At 55.1% G+C, this 20,042-nt stretch overlaps 1 protein-coding gene across 2 annotated transcripts; it reads left to right on the forward strand.

Moving 5' to 3' along the window:
* The first annotated feature begins 703 nt into the window (after window positions 1-703).
* Window positions 704-17,501, forward strand: SPOP (speckle type BTB/POZ protein). 2 transcript variants are annotated; one of them, XM_032743705.3, is made up of 10 exons: window positions 713-987; window positions 6,440-6,572; window positions 7,132-7,253; window positions 8,504-8,655; window positions 9,064-9,191; window positions 11,145-11,322; window positions 11,979-12,034; window positions 12,607-12,729; window positions 14,806-14,948; window positions 16,425-17,501. In XM_032743705.3, the coding sequence occupies exons 2-10, from the start codon at window positions 6,495-6,497 to the stop codon at window positions 16,567-16,569; spliced, it is 1,125 nt and encodes a 374-aa protein (XP_032599596.1). In that variant the 5' UTR covers window positions 713-987; window positions 6,440-6,494; the 3' UTR covers window positions 16,570-17,501. The 2 variants fall into 2 exon arrangements, with proteins under 2 accessions (XP_041577426.2, XP_032599596.1); XM_041721492.2 differs by lacking the exons at window positions 14,806-14,948; window positions 16,425-17,501 and adding an exon at window positions 14,627-14,749 and having other exon boundaries at window positions 704-987.
* Window positions 17,502-20,042: the final 2,541 nt, after the last annotated feature.

A 20,042-nucleotide genomic window follows, 5' to 3' on the forward strand; every position in this document is an offset into this window, starting at 1 on the left:
CCAGGGCCTCATGGAGCCGTGAGGGAAGGAGAGATGGTTCCCGCCATTCCCTCAGGCAGGTGTCCCCTCACGGAGCCGTGAGGGAAGGAGAGATGGTTCCCGCCATTCCCTCAGGCAGGTGTCCCCTCACGGAGCTGTGAGGGAAGGAGAGATGGTTCCCGCCATTCCCTCAGGCAGGTGTCCCCTCATGGAGCCGTGAGGGAAGGAGAGATGGCTCCTGCCATTTCCTCAGGCAGGTGTCCCCTCACAGAAGCGTGAGGGAAGGAGAGATGGCTCCTGCCATTCCCTCAGGCAGGTGCCACAGAGTGATGGGTGCGTGAGAGCGCAGGAGGGAAGGGATTTGCCACACAGTGATCAGTGTGTGAAAGCGCAGGAGGGACGGGAGCTGCCATCATTTGATGATCGGTGTGTGAGAGCGCAGGAGGGACGGGAGCTGCCATCATTTGATGATCGGTGTGTGAGGGCGCAGGAGGGACGGGAGCCGCCACAAGGAGGGCTGCGGGGCACAGCGCATGCGCAGCAGCCGGCCCGGAGAGGTCTCGCGCGACGGGCGCGCGGCTTAAAAAAAAAAAAAAAGAAAGAAAAAAAAAAAAGAACCAAAAAAAAAGAAGAAGAAGAAGAAGAAGAAGCGGTGGGCGTGGCCGGCGGCGTCAGCCCCGCAGTGCGCGTGCGCGGCCGTGAGGGGAGCGCAGGGCAGCGCCATATCCCGGCCCCCCCCCGACGCGCGCCGCCCCGGACCCGCGCGCATGCGCGCTGAGCTGCTGCGGGCACCTGCGCAATAGTGAGCCGCCGGTCGCGCTCGGCGGAGAGCGGCCCGGGAGGACATGCTGCCAAATAGTGATCCCTGCCTGCCGGTGGTCTCCTGAGGGGGCTGCGGGGTCCGGCCGCCGTCCCCACACACCGCACCTGCCCGGGCAGCGCTCCCCGCCTCCCTCCGGCCTCCCAGCAGCGCCGCACCGCCGGCGGGGCCGCTCCTCGGGCCGCGAGGTGAGAGCGGAGGGGAAGGAGTTGTGAGGGGAGGGGGGGAGCGCAGGGCCTGAGGGACGAGGGGGGGCGGGAGGTGACGGGGAAAAGTTGGGGACAGAGCTGGAGCGGGGGTTGCTGGAGGTCTCCAGGCGGGGGGACACGGGCTGGGGGTGCCCCGAGCCGGTGAGGAGCCGGAGCGGGGAGCAGCGAGGCGGGCCGCGGTGGGAGCGCCGGGATCGGGCGCTGAGGGTGACAGGTTGTGGCCTGGCCACAATGGGAGCCCGTTCCCCGGGCAGCAGCGGGGCTGGCCTCGCTGGGAACGGCAGCCGGGCTCGCGGCTCTGCTCCCCAGGCCGGGTCGGGCCTGTGGTGCTGCTTGGAGGAAATGGTGCATCATCCTGCAGTGTGGAAAGGGAAATAATTCCCTTTCCCGGGGAGCTGGGGCCGTCCTGGAGCGCTGCTGCTGCCAAGCATCGTCCGCATTCCTGGTGTTCCAGAGGGGAAGGAGCGCCTGGAGTGGGAGATGGAATGGTCTGGGTCTGACAGGAGTTCTGAGAGGGGCAGGAGGATCTCAGCTGTGATGAGATCTGCTGTCAGCTCTCCCTAACTCAGCATGGCTGAATGTGTTTGTGTTGTGGTTCCAGAGCATCGTCCTGACATAAGGAAAAGAAACACTTCTCCCTCATTTCCTCTTTTTTTCCCACTTTGCCTTTGGAGTTCTAAGTGGTGGCTTGTTGTGAAGCCCTCTGAGAGTTTGAAGCATGACACTTATTTATGATTTATCAAACAGAACTCTAAACCCTGAATTATTTCAGTAAAACATCCGCCTGATTTCCCTTTCAGTGACATTTTCCAACCAGCTGCCCACAACTGTTTAGTGTCATTTTCTCCTTTGTTTTGTTGTGACCTGAAGAAAAAACAGATGGTTTTTATTCCCCCCTTTTTGTTACTATGTTTTGGGTGGGATTGAGCTCCGGACAGCCCAGCAGCAGAATGCTCAGAGGGTGTCGTCCTGTCCCTGCATCAGCAGGGGACAGTGGCACAGAACTGTGCCCCTCAAATGGAAACTTCTCCCACGTTTGACAGCCTGATTGGCTGGAGTTGAGTTCCTGGTATAAAACTACCCCTTTTCTCCCCAAAATCTCAAGGATTTGGGCACAAACACAGCTGAGGGAGGGTGGTTAAAGTGAGGGCATCACTGCCAGCCCAGCCCACACTGAAGCGCTTCAAACCCCCACAATTTCTTGTGCCATCCTTCCTCCAGTTTCCTGCTGCTTTGCTGTGGAGGAGGCTCCGGTGCTGCCCGTGTCCCTGCTAGATGTTAAACCAGTTAACTGAGCAGCTCTGGCCCAGTTTCCACTGGGGTTAATCTGGAAGCCTCTCCTGGGCAGGGGCTGCGGGCTGAGCTTGCTGCCAGCGGGATTGTCCTGGGCACGTCCCGGCCTCGCTCCTGGCAGTGCCCAGCGTGGGTTTGCTGCTGGCTCCTGCCCCCTGGGAACTCGGGATCATCCAGGCCTGGGCGTTATCCCGAGCAGGGGGAGCTGCAGCCCGGGAATCCCACGGGAATTCTGTGGGATCCCTGCTCCCCACCCGCTCCGGCTGGAGCTGCTGCACGGCTGGAGGATTATGTAAGATCCCTCTGGCTCCTCAGCCTCGCTCTGCTGGGCTTTGCTGCTCGGTGCAGAGAGGAAACGCAGCACAAACCTGTCGGAAAATGGAGAAAGCCCAAAATAAACAAACGGGGACGGCCAAAACCCTTTTAGTGAGAGAGCTGCTCCTTCGTTCTCAGTCCAGGAGCTGCTGCCGGGAGTTTCTGTGCTGGGAGTTGAGAGCCCTGGAATGAGAACGTGTGGCCAAGTGCAGAAACACCTGACAGGGCAGGAAGCTGCTGTGGGTGAGGCGTTTGTACCCTCGAGGAGGCGGAGGAGCTGCTGCTGTTCAGAAGCTGATCTGGGAATCGATTGGATTCTTTTGGTTGTTGTTTTCCTGTTTTTAAATGTCCCTTCAGTGCCTGCTGTGGGACGAAGGAGCTGAGTGGTAATTGAGTGTTGAGCTCTCCTCTCTGGTGAGCAGGGACAGGACCCGAGGGCTGTGTCAGGAGGGATTTGGGGTGGATTTTAGGGATTTAGGGTGGATTTTAGGGGAAAGCTCTTCCCCCAGAGGGTGGTGGAGCACCGGAACAGCTCCCCAGGGAATGAGCACATTCCCAAGGCTGCCCAGGGATGGGATTTTGGGATGGCCTGTGCAGAGCCAGGAGCTGTGGGTGATCCCTGTGGGCTTTGTGCTGTTCCACGAGAGGTTCTGGAAGTCTCTGTGCTGCTGTGCACGGCTGAGGAGGAGGAGAACACGGAGCAGGGATGAGCTGGAACTGGGAGAGGGGGGGCTGGGGTTGTTTTGGGGTTTTAGCTCCCCATTTTTAGGGCTGGAAAGGCACCAAAGACCTGACTGTGGTCAGTGCCTGGGGAATTCCCGGGTGTCCTGGGAGGGAATTCTCTGGCTGCAGGCAGGGCTTGCACTGCTGTGATCCGAGGTGTCACTGGCCTCGCAGCTCCAGGGATTTTTAGACATCTGTGGAGTTTATAAAGTTTATTTTTAGGCATCTGTAGAGTTCATAAAGTCAGGATCTTGGCAGGGATTAAACATTCCCATCTGGAAGGTGCTGGTTTGGCCATGTATGCAGCAGAGCCCAGGAGGCTCTACTGGTTTTAGAGAAAATAGGGCTGAAATTTTCATATTATGACCTCGGTTCAGCTTTTCTCAGCCTGTGTTACAGATCCTCCTGAGAAGGTTCTGGCTCAGGATTTAAAAATGGTTTTAGGCACAAACACAAGGTTTGAGTTGTGCATTTGAGGCTGGGTCTGGTGTCACACTTGGGCTGTGAATTAAACACAGCAACGCTGGGGCTTTGAAAATTGATCCAACTTGTGATAACAGAAATAATTTTCCAGCAGCAGTGAACGGCCTTGTGCACACCTGGGGCAGAATTAAACACAACAGAAGTCCTGAGGTTAATCTGAAAATGGGCTAATTTTAGATATTAGAGGTCTTGTGAGGTCAGTAATTGGTGAAAATGCTCTGGAGTGCTCAGGGTACAAACATTTAGTTTACAGCATTCAGGGACATTTTGGGCCGTGTCACGCAGAGACTTTTAGCAGGTGAATTCCCGGGCAGGGAAATCCCTGGAGGGGACAGCCCCGGTGTCCAGCAGGGCACAGCCCCCGTGGTGGCAGCGGGCTGGCAGGGCCAGCAGAGCCCGGGTGTGCAGCCAGCCGGGCACAGCTCCAGAGCCGATGCCCGCCCCTGCACGGGCAGCACTCGGGGAGCCCCCCAGAGCCCTCTGTGGGGTCACTCACAGAGCTGGGCCTGCTGGGGGCTCCTCCGCCCAGTCCAGCCGAGCCTCCAGAATCACTGGGAGTGTGGAAATCCCTTCAGGCTGGGGCCAAACTGAGCCCTGAGCAGAGCAAACAGGGAGATTTCAGCAGGGAGAGCAGAGCTGGACAGGTACGAGTTCGTTTGCTGTCCCGGGCCAGGTGAAAAAGTCATTCAGGAATTTGTGTTGCCTTTGAAGGGTGGCTTTGATTACTGCTCTGCCCACATTGCTCCAGAAATGGGCAGCTCTGCCCTTTCATTCCCTGCCCTTTCCCCCCTTTTTCCAGTTCCAGAGCCACCCTCCTGCTGTCCTTCCCGAGGCTTTGAAGGATGCAGGGAGTAAAGGAGCTTTTCCTGCCTCATCCCTTGTTTTCCTGCTCCATGAGCCCGTCCTGCTCCCTCTCCCTGAGTGTTCCCAGGCACTCTTTGATGCTTTGCTGGCCCCAGGAGCAGCCACTCATCTTTTGAACCCCTCAATTAAAAATCTCCTTCCTTCCTTCCCAGCCTGCCCTGAGTTCCCTTTCCGTGAATAAACCTGGCTGGAAGTGGAAATTCCCGGGAATTTCTGCTGCGTTTCTTAGGAGGGAGTTGGTTTACCCTGAGAGGCAGAAAATGACTGATTTTTGGGGCAAAAGTCCGGTGATTCCGGAGTCTGTTCCAGGATTGTTTGTTGGGTTTCTGTGCCCACCTGTGGCAGGTGAGGTCTCAGGGGTTTCCCTGCTGGAGGCAGAGCTGAGCTGTGGAGCTGGGAGGGGATTTTGGCAGGACAGGGAGACACGGGAACGTTTCCTGTGCTTCCCCAGGTCTCTGGCTCTGCCCTCGGATCCAATGTCTCCATCTGGAAGTGCTTGGGAATGGGGTGAGACTCGCTCTGCTCTGAGCTGTGATTTTAACTCTCTCCCGAGCCAGGAGTTTGTTATTTATAGCCAAGCAGTAGCAAACTCTCACTGTACACAGGGGGCCATAAAATAATATTTTCTGTTTTGTTTTCCTGTGCTTTGATATTTCTGCCTGTGTCTGACGTGTGTCCCTGCCTCTCCTGAGCCGTGATATCTGAATTATTTCCCAAATATTTCCCTCAAACCTCCGTGCCTGCCGTGCTTTTCCATCCAGCTCCTGGGCAGAGGTGCCAGCGCTGCTGGGGAGGTGACACCTGGTGACATCTGAAGTGTCCTGAGCAGGCAGACCCAGCCAGTGGAGAATTCCCTGTCAGGGAGAAGACCAGGAGCTGGTTGTGGCTGGGGGTTTCATTCCCACCTTCTGGCCAGGGATGTGTGGAACTGCTGTTTCAGGGGATTCCAAAGTTATTTTAAGTTGGTTTTATGAATTTTTAAATCCATCCTTTTAACTCTTCTTAAATACACGTTGCATTTTCAGAGATCAGAATACCTTGGGTGGCAACGAGTAAAACCATGTTAGTTACAAACCAAATCACTGAAATCTACTGCAGTTTTAACAAAGAATCCAGTTTCATGGCCTGCTCTGGTGGTTTGTTTATTTATTCCCTGCGTTTCCTCCTGCTGAAGCCTTTCCATCCCTGACCATCTTGTTGCTCAGCGTGCAGACAGGTGGCCAATCCCAAAAACCCTGCCTGCCTTCCCTGGCTGCTGCTCCTGCTGGAGGGATCCATGACCCCGCTGTGTGTGAGGTGCTGCAGGACACAGAGCCGTGAGCAGAAGGCTCAGCCGGGCTCTTCCCTCTGCCAAATCCCTCCGTCCTGGGCCTCGGGCTGGGCTTTGGGGTGCTTTGTGCTGGCTGGAAACGTTTCAGTGAAACACTCAGTGTAACATCACGTTTTGGAGGGGTTTAGAGGGAGATGGAACCCCTCGGCTTGGTTTGATTTGTCCTCAGTTCTGATGGTTTCTGTCTGCCTCTCTGTGACCCTCAGGTTGATGATCTTGGTGGTTCCTCTCCCTGCTAGCTACAGCTGATCTCCCAATCCCTGCTGGTTCTGATCTCTGTAGTTCCTCTCTCTCCCCCTGGTTCTGATCTCTGTGGTTCCTCTCTCCCCCAAGTACAGCTGATCTCCCAATCTCTGCTGGTTCTGATCTCGGTGGTTCCTCTCTCTCCCCCTGGTTCTGATCTCGGTGGTTCCTCTCTCCCAGGTGCAGCTGATCTCCGTTTCCTGCCGCCTGTGCCCTGCCCGATTCCAAGCTGGCGATGTCCAGGGTGCCGAGTCCCCCCCCTCCGGCAGAGATGTCCAGTGGGCCCGTGGCCGAGAGCTGGTGCTACACACAGGTCAGCTGGGGCTGGGGCTGGGGTGTGCACTTACACACTGCACTTACACACAGGGCGGTTACACAGGGGAGTTACACACAGGGCAGTTACACACTGCACTTACACACAGGGCACTTACACACTGGGCACTTACACACTGCACTTACATAGGGGAGTTACACACAGGGCATTTACACACTGCACTTACACACAGGGCACTTATATAGGGGAGTTACACACAGGGCAGTTACACAGGGCAGTTACACACTGCAGTTACACACAGGGATTTACACAGGGGAGTTATACACTGCAGTTACACACTCTAGTTAAATGCAGCAGTTGCACAGCCATGGCTGCAGTCCCGCACAGGGCAGTTACTGGGCAGTTACTCGGCAGTTACTCGCAGTTTCACAGCAGTTACACAGCAGTTACACAGCAGTTACCCCGGCCCCACACTGCAGCTGTCTCTCAGGAGCCCTGGAGCAGCCGGTGCCCCTGGCAGCCATTCCCCAGGTGTGCCAGGTCCCCACCCGGAGCTGGGATGGGCAGGGCTGACCCCACGCTCTGTTCTCTCCATCAGATCAAGGTGGTGAAGTTCTCCTACATGTGGACCATCAACAACTTCAGCTTCTGCCGGGAGGAGATGGGGGAGGTCATCAAGAGCTCGACCTTTTCCTCTGGAGCCAACGACAAACTCAAGTGGTGAGGCCCAGGGAGAGGGGCTCACCCCAGCTGGGCTGTGGGCTGGGCCAGGGCATCCATGAAAACACGGTTATCCTGCATGTGGGAGCCCCAACACCTCTGCAGGCTTTGCACACAAACCAAAATCCTCAGTTTACCCTCAAAACAGATTTCAGTGATGAACCCAGGTGAGGCTGTGAGGGTGCACAGCCCAAATCACCCCCCACATCCAGCCCCTCATACTCCATGGGGTTCTAAAGTGAATTTTTCCTCCTGCGAGTTCCCTTTCTGTGAGTGGCAGCTCAGGGATGAGGGAAGTGCCAACGTCCCCTCACTGCTCCTGCCCAGGAGCTGCTGCCTCTTGAGGGTGACCTCATTTGGGGCCTTTCCCTGTCCTCCAAACCTTCCTTATCTTCCCTGAGGCCTCAGTCATTTCCAGTAACTCAGAGCGGACTTTGCTCAGCGCCTGTGTCTGCTCTGAGCCATGTCCTGGTGCATCCTTGGGCTCTGATTCCTGGTTTTACCCTGCTGCTGAGTGGTTCAGAATTTCCCTTTTCAGTGCCACTGGTGGGAAAGCAGCCCCTGGATGAATTGTATCCATGGGATACAGTGTGAGTTCCCTCCTTTGGGTGGCAGAGCTGTGCTTTCCTTGGCCTGCCTTTGTTCCTGTCACCTTTGTCCCCTCTGCTCTCAGCCCTCCCTGGAACATCTGGATCTGTGGATTTGGTCCCTGTGTGTGGGAGCTGTTCATTATCCGTCTGCTTTTTGTTCTTGGTGGATTCTGTGTCATGTTTCAGGTCATGGAAGAGCCTCTTCCTGCCTTTTCTTCACACAGGAGGAGTTTTTCCTTTTAACCCTGTTGGTTTTTTTTGTTGAAGAACCACCAACCTTCCAGAAATCTCTTGTTCCTTGCAGTTGCCTCCTGTGGAATTTTATCAACCATTTCTCTGCATTTGTTGTACTTCCCCAAGGCCATTGCCTCCATTTTATTTATTTCACTTTCCTTTTGTGAGGATTGGTATCCTGGGGGCTTCTCAGTGATTCCAGCCCTTCTCCCTGCTCTTTTCCCTAGGGATTTGGTGGGCTGCCATAATTCCTGGGTGTTTTTCCCAATGTGGGGGTGCAGCTGTACCCCAGCTCTGCCCCTTCCAGCCCCCGTGCTCCCCTGGGGCTCAGGGGTCGTTATCAGCCCTTGTTTGCTGTGCAGATGTGAAAATGCCACAGTGCCCTTCCCGCAGAGCATCCCTGACATTCCCACCCCCCTTTTGCAGGTGTTTACGTGTGAACCCCAAGGGGCTGGATGAGGAGAGCAAGGATTACCTGTCCCTGTACCTGCTGCTGGTCAGCTGCCCCAAGAGCGAGGTCAGGGCCAAGTTCAAGTTCTCCATCCTCAACGCCAAGGGAGAGGAGACCAAGGCCATGGGTGAGTGAGACCCTCTGGGTGGGTGAGACCCTCCTGGGGTGGGTGAGACCCTCCTGGGGTGGGTGAGACCCTCCTGGGGTGAGTGAGACCCTCCTGGGGTGGGTGAAACCCCTCCTGGAGTGGGTGAGACCCTCCTGGGGTGAGTGAGACCCTCCTGGGGTGAGTGAAACCCCTCCTGGGGTGGGTGAAACCCTCCTGGGGTGGGTGAAACCCCTCCTGGGGTGGGTGAGACCCTCCTGGGGTGGGTGAGACCCTCCTGGGGTGGGTGAGACCCTCCTGGGGTGGGTGAGACCCTCCTGGGGTGGGTGAGACCCTCCTGGGGTGGGTGAAACACCTCCTGGGGTGATTTGGGCCAGGGTCTGGGGTGTGCTGTGCCCCGGCCCGGGTTAAGCCAGGCCTACCCCGCAGAGAGCCAGCGCGCCTATCGCTTCGTGCAAGGCAAGGACTGGGGCTTCAAGAAGTTCATCAGGAGAGATTTCCTGCTGGACGAGGCCAACGGGCTCCTGCCAGACGACAAACTGACCCTGTTCTGTGAGGTGAGCCCTGCTGCAGCCCCACACAGCTCCCCAGCCCCACACAGAGCCCCAGGCCAGCCCCACACAACTCCCAGACAGGCAGGACCAGCCCCACACAGCTCCCCAGCCCCACACAACTCCCAGACAGGCAGGACCAGCCCCACACAGCTCTCCAGGCAGGGCTGAGCCTTCCCTCACCCCACTCTGACGGGGTTGGGATCACTGCTGGGTGTTCTCACCCTGGGGTTCTCCGCTCTGCCTGTGCCCTTTCCCCTGCCTGTGCCTTTTCCCCTGCCTTTTGGCTGCTTCCTGCTGGGCTTTTCCCTGGAGCGGTGGTGGGAACTGGGCAGGTTTGAGGATCGTTTCCTGGTGCTTTGGCGTTCCCATCCCTCTGTTTGTGCTCCTTAATTTGGGATAATCACAGCCTGGGTCTGCACTGGGAACTGCCCTGCTCAATAAAAGTGAGCTTCTGTTTATTTCCTTCAACGTGTCTGCACAGCCAGCAAAGAGAAAAATGTGCGAAAAGGGGATTTTGCAGTAATCACCATTTTCTGGTCACTGTGTTGGTGTTTTTCTACAACATCATTATTATTTCACTTGTGCTATTCCAGGCAAATATGCAGCCAGTTATTTCCAAACCCAGAGATTTAAGCTGAAAAACCTTAATGAGCAAATAGGAACTCTAATTTAATGTCTTCAGAGCTTCCTCTGCCTCACTCCCATTGTCTTTTTAACTGCAAACCCTCTCCTGGAGCTGTTTTTTTTTTGCCAGAGAGAGCAGAACAAGTTGTTCTCTCCTTGCATCTCCTGCACTTTTTTTCTGGGAGTCTTCTCTTTTGCTGTGTTTTCTTTCAGGAATAAAAGAAGGGCTTCAAAGTCCTTTGACAGCTGGGATTTTTTGGGGGTTTTTGGTTTGTTTTAGAGGTGTTTTTTTTTTTCCCAGGTTTTGGCCATCATAATCATGCACATGTTTAAATGAGCAAACATCTCAGTGTTGTTTGATCAGCAGCAGAAATTCCTAGGGATGGAGGGAGCCCTTCCTTGAGGACAAAATGGGAGGAGAAAGGAGAGTCTGGCATGGCAGAAACAAATCCTTACCTACTTTGGCATCCAAGGCTGGGATTTCCTTTTCTTTTCCCTTTTTTTCTTTTCCTTCACTCTCTGCTTCCCTTTCCTTGCCCACCCTGTGGAGCTTCCCTGGCTGTCCTTGCTCTCCCTTGGCCACCGGTCCTGAATAGAACTGGGATTTACTTTGGGCTGCACAGCAAATCCAGGGATTGGCCTCACCTCTGCTTCCCCTCCATCACTCCGGATTGCAGCGGGCACAATTAATCACTGAGCTTTGCTAATTGGCCTCTGCTGCAGCTTTGGTTTAACCACGGGGGTGGTGCTGCACAGGCTCCCAGCGAGGCCCTTCTGGAGTAGATTCCTCACCTTTGGAGCAGGGATTGGGAATCTGCCTGCTCCAGATCTCCCTCCCTGTCTGACCAAGCTGGGCTTTGTGGAACTCAGTCTGGAGTGGGGTTGAATTGTGCTGTAGGATATTTGGGTCTCCTGGGAGGAGAAGCAGGAGGGCACTGAGGGGTCAGCCCCTGTCCCTGTGGGGCCTGTGCTGAGCTCTGTGTGTCCCTCATTGCCCCTGGAGTGGTGGCTGCTGCATTATTGATTGGGGAGGTTTCACAAGCATGGAAGGAGAAACTGGGTCAGGTGTGGTGTCTGGAAAAAATCGGGAAAGAGCAAAAATCCGGTTCCACTTCCTTCAGAGACCTCCTGAATTGCATGGATGTGCTGTCAGCGTGGGGCTGGGAGGGAAATGTGCTGCTGGGGTTTGGCATTTGGGACGGACACCCAAACCCCAAACCCGCTGCAGGGATCTCTGCACGGGATCCTTTAAAAGGGGGGAATTTTAACCCCCCGGTGCCTGGGAGGGCGGCAGGGCAGGGCAGGGCAGTGTGTGAGTGTCCCCGTGCCCAGGTGAGCGTGGTGCAGGACTCGGTGAACATCTCGGGGCAGAACACCATGAACATGGTGAAGGTGCCCGAGTGCCGCCTGGCCGACGAGCTGGGCGGGCTCTGGGAGAACTCGCGCTTCACCGACTGCTGCCTCTGCGTGGCCGGCCAGGAGTTCAAGGGCCACAAAGCCATCCTGGCAGGTGGGTGTCCCGGGGGCTGCTGTGGGGTGCGGGGACTGCTTTGGGAATGGTTTGGGATGGGGGGAGTGGGGGAGTGGTTTGGGATGGGGGGAATGGTTTGGGAATGGTTTGGGATGGGGGGAGTGGTTTGGGAATGGTTTGGGATGGAGGGAATGGTTTGGGATGGAGGGAGTGGTTTGGGATGCAGGCCATGGTTTGGGATGGAGGGATTGGTTTGGGATAGAGGGATTGGTTTGGGATGGAGGGAATGGAGGGAGTGGTTTGGGATGGAGGCAATGGTTTGGGATGGAGGGAATGGTTTGGGATGGGGGGAATGGAGGGAGTGGTTTGGGATGGAGGCAATGGCTTGGGATGGAGGGAATGGGGGATTGGTTTGGGATGGAGGGAATGGTTTGGAATGGAGGGAATAGTTTGGGATGGAGGCAATGGTGTGGGATGGAGGCAATGGTTTGGGATGGAGGGAGCTCAGAGCTCATCCATGGCAGGGACACCTTCTACAATCCCAGGGTGCTCCCAGCCCTATCCAGCCCAGCCTGGGACACTCCCAGGGATCCAGGAGCAGCCCCAGCTGCTCTGGGAATGCCGTTGCCCCAGGCAGGCCCTGGGGAGCTGGGGAGGTGCTGCAGCCCTCCCAGCGGGTTCTGTTCCCCCCACAGCACGCTCCCCGGTGTTCAGCGCCATGTTCGAGCACGAGATGGAGGAGAGCAAGAAGGTGAGAGCCAGGGCAGCAGCACCCCCAGAGGGGAAAGGCCCTGCCCGGGGATCCATCCCCTGGCACTGCTGCTGCTGCCCTCTGCTCCTGCAGGGAGCAGGGAAAGGGATCAGGGTCAGCTGTGCCTTTGTTCCCTTGGGAAATCCACACGTTTCCTTTCCCCCCCTCCATTTCCCCCCCTCCATTTCCCCCCCTCCATTTCCCCCCCTCCATTTCCCCCCCTCCATTTCCCCCCTCCATTTCCCCCCTCCATTTCCCCCCCTCCATTCCCCCCCTCCATTCCCCCCCTCCATTTCCCCCCCTCCATTTCCCCCCCTCCATTTCCCCCCCTCCATTTCCCCCCCTCCATTTCCCCCCCTCCATTTCCCCCCTCCATTTCCCCCCTCCATTTCCCCCCTCCATTTCCCCCCCTCATTTCCCCCCTCCATTTCCATTTCCCCCCTCCTTTTTCCCTTTCTTTCTCAAGTTCAGCTCCTCGTACCTGATTTCCCTGTGCCACTGAAGGGTTTTGGGGCAGGAGGAGCCCTGGAGGCCCTGGGCAGACCCCCAAAGGCTCCCTTTTCCCCCTGCAGAACCGGGTAGAGATCAACGACGTGGAGCCCGAGGTTTTCAAGGAAATGATGTGTTTCATTTACACCGGGAAGGCCCCAAACCTGGACAAGATGGCTGATGACCTGCTGGCAGCTGCTGACAAGGTAAACTCGGGATTTAGGGGTGCTGGGGGAGCTGGAATACCGTGGGATTTCCTCTCCACAGAGCTCCCAGAGCCCTGGGATGGGCAGGTTCCTCAGAACTGAGGCCTTCAGGGAAACCTGGGAACACACCTGGACCAGCAGATTGACAGAGAACACACCTGGAGCTGCACAGCTGGAGATCCATCAGGGATTTCTGTCTCCGCTGCTCATTTTTGAGCATTTTTGGAGCTTCCAGAGGACTCTGCTGCAGATCTTCCCATTAAACCATCAGGAATTTTTGCTCTACTGCTCATTTTTAAGGATTTTTTGGAGCTCCCAGAAGAGCCTGCTCAGCATGATCCGAGCTGGGCTGAGGAGACAATTACAGAGCAGACCCAGGGATGTTTTTCCATGTGGTTATTCCCAAATCCCCAGAGCAGTGCAGAGTCTGGACAAACAGTTCTCCTCCTGCCAGCCCTGAGGCTCTGGAAATGGAGGAGGGGGAAATGGTGTTGGTTTTCCTGCTGCAGTGACAGTCCCTGCAGCTCCTGGGAGCTGCTGGAATTCCCTGGGGCTCCGCTGGAATTCCCTGGGGCTCTCCCCGCTTCCCTTTGCAGCCCCAGAGATGGGAGTGAGAGCTCTGTTAACCCCTGAAAATCCATCATTTGCCACCCAAATTACTCCCTTTTTCTTCTTTTTTCCCTTAGAAGCGACTCAGTGCTAGGGAAAGATCCAGTCTGGAGCCTGAATCCTGGGATTCTGCCCTGCTCCTGGAATCCTGGGATTTTCCCTGCTCCTGGGATTTCTCCTGGTCTGGGGGTGCTTTGTGCCCCTTTGTGTCCCTGGGCTCCATCCCAGGGCTGGGTCAGGGGGAAAAGCTCCATTCCAGCTGGAATTGAGGTGGGAATCAGAGCCAGGAGATTCCAGGAGTGGTCACAACCATCCCCACATTTATCCAATATTCCAAGGTATTGACTGGAGGAGCAGCACTTAAGGCAGGGAGAGCTTTAATTCTGACTTCCTTGCCTTTTAACACAGCTTTGCTTTCCCTTTCCAGCTCATTGTGTGCCTTAAAAGCAGGAATAAAAAACTCCTCCATGAAAGCACATAAAGCAACCAATATTTACCCCGGGGACTGAAGCAGCTCCCTCAGAGCTCTGCTGTCTCTTAGGAAAAAGCTGTAATTAGCCCAAAACCAACCAAAATTCAACTTCAGGAGCTCGGGGTGCAGGAGGCTGGGGGGAGCTGAGGTGGAATTAAAAAAGGAGGAAGGGGAAATGTGGCTGCTGAGAGCCCACAGTGGCCACTGGGGGCCAACAATGTAATTAAAAATGAGTTATTTGTAGCAAAAATGGAACTAAAAAGTGGATACATGGAGGAGAATGTTCCATCTCCAGCAGGAGAGTGCCGGGCTTTATTTGTTACATTTCGAGCCTCTGACAGGCAATTATCCAAACTCATGGCTGGCCTCATAAACAGCTTTATTTATTGAGACAGATTAGCAAAGAAATTTGATTTGCCCTCTCAATTTGCCAGGGAAAACTCGGAGTGCTCTGCCTCTGTTATGAGCCAGGCTTCAGGGCTTCACGAGCTGGGATTCTGCATTTGAATCCAATCCTAACGGGGAAATCTCAGTCAGAACCTAAAACCAGTTAATCATAGACCAATTTGTGGTGATGGAGCTGATCCCCTGGCAAAGATCCCACAAATGGATCCCAGCTCAGGGCACAGAACATTCCTGGGTACAAACCTGAAGTGGAGGAGCACAACTTGGGGGTTCCCACCCCCCTGAGCTGTTCCCTGCTGTAATTCCATGGTTTTGTCCCCAGGATGCCCTGGAGAGCTGAAGGTGATGTGTGAGGGTCCCTGGGCACACCCAGGTGTAATTCCAGGTGTAATTCCATGGTTTTGTCCCCAGTATGCCCTGGAGAGGCTGAAGGTGATGTGTGAGGGTCCCTGGGCACACCCAGGTGTAATTCCAGGTGTAATTCCATGGTTTTGTCCCCAGGATGCCCTGGAGAGCTGAAGGTGATGTGTGAGGGTCCCTGGGCACACCCAGGTGTAATTCCAGGTGTAATTCCATGGTTTTGTCCCCAGTATGCCCTGGAGAGGCTGAAGGTGATGTGTGAGGATGCTCTCTGCAGTAACCTGTCTGTGGAGAATGCAGCTGAGATCCTGATCCTGGCTGACCTGCACAGTGCAGACCAGCTCAAAACCCAGGCCGTGGACTTCATTAATTAGTGAGTAATTGCTCCAGGATGGACGAACCCTTCCCTTTCCCCTTTTCCTTTCCCCTTTTCCTTCCCCCTGTCCCCTCTCACTGCTCACTCCACACAAACAAGGCTGGGCTCCCTCCCACCCCCAAGATTCCAGGATTTGTTGTGAGCTGTTCCTCGGGAGCAGCAGGGTTCCTGGGCTGGCCCATGCAGGGAAGGTTCTGCTCTCCTATTTTTGAGTTCCCTCCCTGTGATCCGTGGTTTATCCAGCATTCCACACGTGGAATTGCCCCAAACCCAGGCCAGCCTTGTGCCCTGGGGTTGTCCAGAGTGGGAACAGCCTGGGAGCTGCTCTGGAGCGTGCTGGGATCACCAGGAGGTGCAGGCAGGGGAGGATCAGGGTGTGGAATCCTGGAATGGTCCTGGCTGGGAGCAGCCTGGGGTAGCAGGAGCCATCCCTGCCCATGGAGCTGGATGAGCTTTCAGCTCCTTCCACCCCAAAGCATTCCATGATTTGATGCTGAGGGATTGATCCCAGCTCTCAATCCAGCAGCAGATGGAAAATCCCTGCCAAGCTTTAATAAATGGAGCATTTCTGTCACTGGGTGCAGTTCTTCCAGGGCTTTTTACATCAATTTAAAGCATTCCTGTGCCAAGAGCTGGGCTTGGGGTGAGCTCTGTGTTCTGCCATCCCAGCTGGAATCTGCTGCAGCTTTTCCTCCTGAGCTCCCAGCCTGGAGTGGGGCCAAACCCCTCAGACACCTGAGGGAGCCCAGGAGGAGGAAAACCCCGAGTTCCTCAGGGCTTGGGAAGAACCTGGAGGGCTGCTCCCGTTATCCTTGTCCCTAATCCCAGTTTGCTCCCAGTTATTCCCGTCTGTAATCCCAGTTTGTTCTCAGTTATCCCAGTCCCTGATCATGGTCTGCTCCCTGTTCTGCCAGTCCCCATTCCCTGTCCCTGGTCCCAGTTTGCTCCCGGTTGTCCCAGTCCCATTCCCAGTTACCCCAGCCCCATTCCCAGTTACCCCAGCCCCATTCCCAGTTACCCCAGCCCCATTCCCGGTACCCCAGCCCCATTCCCACCTCACTCCCGGTTACCCCAGCCCCATTCCCGGTTACCCCAGCCCCATTCCCGGTACCCCAGCCCCATTCCCAGCTCACTCCCAGTTACCCCAGCCCCATTCCCAGCCCCATTCCCAGTTACCCCAGCCCCATTCCCAGTTACCCCAGCCCCATTCCCAGTTATCCCAGCCCCATTCCCGGTACCCCAGCCCCATTCCCGGTTACCCCAGCCCCATTCCCAGCCCCATTCCTGGTTACCCCAGCCCCATTCCCAGCCCCATTCCCGGTTACCCCAGCCCCATTCCCAGCCCCATTCCCAGTACCCCAGCCCCATTCCCAGCCACATTCCCGGTACCCCAGCCACATTCCTGGTACCCCAGCCCCATTCCCAGCTCACTCCCGGTACCCCAGCCCCTCAGCCGCCGTGCCTGTGTTGCAGCCACGCCTCGGACGTGATGGAGACGTCGGGCTGGAAGTCCATGGTGGTGTCGCACCCGCACCTGGTGGCCGAGGCCTATCGCTCGCTGGCCTCGGCGCAGTGCCCGTTCCTGGGCCCGCCCCGCAAGCGGCTGAAGCAATCCTAAACCCCGCCGCCCTCATCCCGAGCTTTTCTGGAAGCGGCCCCAGCTGCTGCTGCCGCTGCTGCCCAGCCCTTGAGCACCGGGGAGCCGGCGAGGCCCGTGGAGCTTGGACTCTGTTGTTGGGGGGAAGAGGCTGCTCCGTGTGACATCCAGACTTTGTCCAACAGCACCGAGAAACTTTGGGAAAAGGGGGGAGGGTGGGCTCTGGGGCTGTTCCTGCGATTCCCTGTGTCTGTGTGTTCCCTTGCACCCGCCTGAGGCCCTCCAGGATCCGGCTGTTCCCCGGCCCGCCCGGCCCGGGCTCCGTGTGCGTGGGACGCCTGGGGCAGGGGGCTCTGCTGGCTTTGGGAGCAGCGAAGGCAGAAGTTCACCGAGGTTCCGGCGAGGAAACCTCCAGGAGTATTTATGGCAAACGTTCCGCAAGTCCTGGCGGCCGAGCCGAGCGTGTGCCCCGCTGCCCTCGGCAGGAGACGAATTTGCTGTTTTAGCACTTGTGTGTCCACTGCAAACAGAAAAAAAATGGTTCAAAACCCCCTTTTTCTATGAAAAGTCAGCTCGGAGCGCGAGGGGCGGTGAAGGCTGTGCTGGGAGAGGACTGCAGACCCCTCGAGCCGAGAGCAGCGCCGACGGTTTCTGTTCTAAACATTGTGGGAAATGCTCTGGGCATTTTTCCCTGCTTTGTTTCCCCTTTCCTCCCTCTTTTTTTAACGAAAGAAAACCCCGAGATCCCCCCAGGACGAATTTCACTCTTGCTGACGGCTGCGTGCGACGTCCCTGAGTTGCTCCGTGATTCTTACACTGTTTGTACCTGGTCTGGCTGTCTGGGGCCAGCCCTGTCCCTTTCTATTTAGTCACTTCTTACAGCAGAGATGTTTCAATAGCTGGGAACTCTTTTTGTTTTTCTTTTGGAAAATATAAATAATTCCTATTTTGTACCCTGTGGTATCTCTGGTCTTTTCTTTTAGTTGTTATTTTTTTCAGTTCTGTTCCGTTTTTGAGCTTCCTCGGGTTCTCCTCACTCTGCCGTGTCCTGCTGGTGCCCTGAGGTTCCTGGAGGCCAGGGGAGATTTTTTTGGGAATGTTGCATGGGGAATTTCAATACAAATCTATTGTTTCTCCTTGCAGGTGAGGACAAAATTCCAGAGTTTTTAATGGTTCCTGCGGGATTCCAGCCCTGGCTCCTTCCCTTCACCTGCACCTGCCGGGAGGTGAGGAGGGAGAGCAGGACGATCCTGGTGGATTCAGGATGGCTGTGACGAGGGAATGTTGGGATGTTCCCCAGCCAGGAACGTTGGGGTGAGCCCCAAATCCCCTGGGAAGGGAATGGCAGCAGTTCCTGAGGGATCTGAGCTCCAACTGCCCGGGCTGGGCAGGGGATGGATCCCAGGGAATGGATCAGGGATCTCCTGTCCCGGATTTTCCATCCCTGGAGGAAGGAGAGTTCCTCTCCCTTTTCCACCCCCAGGGGCTTCAGGGATCTGACAACTCCCTGGATCCCTGAAATGGATCCCTGAATCCCCTAGGAATGGATCCCTGGATTCCCCAGGAATTGATCCCCTAGGAATGGATCCCTGGATCCCTCAGGAACAGATTTCTGGATCCCCTAGAAATGAAACCCTGAATCCCCCAGGAACGGATCCCTGGATCCCTGAATCCACCGGGAACTGATCCCTGGATCCCTGAATCCCCCAGGAACGGATCCCTGGATCCCTGCCCTGTCCCTGCTCCCCTCGGAGCATCCAAACCCGGCCACTTTTCCCTGGATTTGTCCCCGTTTGTCCCTGGCTGTTCCAGTTTGTCCCAGGTGTTTTCTGTAGGATTTTCCTGGCCATGGGAGCTCTCCCAGGAAAGGGAATGGAGCAAATTCTGATTTAATTTCACTTTTTTGATTCCATTTCTGAGGCTCTCTCCACTTCCTGGGATTAATTGTCTGAAATTCTCCCTCTCCCTCCATTTTCCTTCATCTCCATCCTGGTGTCCCAAATTCCCCCCCCCTTCCGCACTTGTTCCCAATGATTTTTTTTTGGAGTTAATTTAATATGAAGACATTTAATTAGAGAGGGTTTGGTTGGGTTTATTTGTCCTTTCCTGACCTGCTGCCCACTTTGCTCCTTGGCTGCAATTCCAGGCTCAGGCTGCAGGAAAATTGGCAATCCCAGGTTCTTGGGTGTGTTTGATTTCCATTTAATTGGAATATAAATATAAATTTCATTTTAATTTAATTTAATTTAAAGCTGGGGGTGCTGTGAATGCACAAAAAGGGGGAGAGACTTCCCTGAGTGGGGCAGGAAAAAGAAAGTGGGGAAAAAACAGAGAAAAATAAAAGAGCAGCACACAAAATAATTGGAGAAATAAATGGCCTGGGAGGCTTTTGGAAAATAAACTGGATAAATAAAGCAGGAGCAGCTCGGTAGGATTTGGCTTTTTGAAGTTTCCTGGGCAAAGCGTGGGCAGGGAAATCCAGCCCGGCTTTGGTTGGAGTGGAGTTGGGATTTCTGCTGCTCCTTCCATCGGGTTCCGTCCCTGGGACTGAATTATTCAAAGCCCTGGAGGAGCTGTGTTAATTGGGGGAGTAAATTGGGAAGGGCTGGGGAGAGGAAGGGAATTATGGCATGGAATGAGGAGGGATCCTGGGAAGGAGAGGATGGGACTGAGAGCTCCTCTTGCAAATATTACTGTTATTATTTTTAGTGTTATTTTGCTATGTTTATATATTTTATTCTCATAATTAATTGGTTTATTATTTCTATGTTATTTATGTATTATTGCCCTCTTGCTCCCAGCAGCAGCTCAGCTCCCCGGATCCCTGATTCCCCCAGGAACAGCAGGAAAAGGCAAGGATTTCATCCAGCTGGTGAGGGATAAACTGGCCAAACTGGGAGAACTGGGAGCAGGGACGAGGTCCTGGAGATCCCTCTGGATCTTTTGGCAAATTCTGATCCCTGAAGCAAAAAAAAATGGATGTTCTTCCCAGAGCTCCCTCCAGGCTCAGCAGTTCCCCCCTGCTGAGGATTTTTGGGATGTATACTGAGGAATTTTGGGGATGGATACTGAGGATTTTTGGGGATGGATACTGAGAATTTTTGGGGATGGATATGAGAATTTTTGGGGATGGATACTGAGGATTTTTGGGGATGGATACTGAGGATTTTGGGGATGGATGCTGAGGATTTTTTGGGATGGATACTGAGGATTTTTGGGATGGATGCTGAGGATTTTTGGGATGGATGCTGAGGATTTTTGGGGATGGATACTGAGGATTTTTAGGGATGGATGCTGAGGATTTTTGGGATGGATACTGAGGAATTTTGGGATGGATATTGAGGATTTTTGGGATGGATGGCGCTTCCCAATGGATTTGTTTGGGTGTGGCCACTCCAGACCTGGTTTCACACAGATCTTGGAGGAGATGGTGGAAAAATTCCTTGGAATGTTGATGAAATCCAGGCAGTTTTGGGAAAGCAGTGACCAGCATT

This window comes from Taeniopygia guttata, chromosome 27, assembly GCF_048771995.1.
Source record: "Taeniopygia guttata chromosome 27, bTaeGut7.mat, whole genome shotgun sequence".
Classification (NCBI taxonomy): domain Eukaryota; kingdom Metazoa; phylum Chordata; class Aves; order Passeriformes; family Estrildidae; genus Taeniopygia; species Taeniopygia guttata.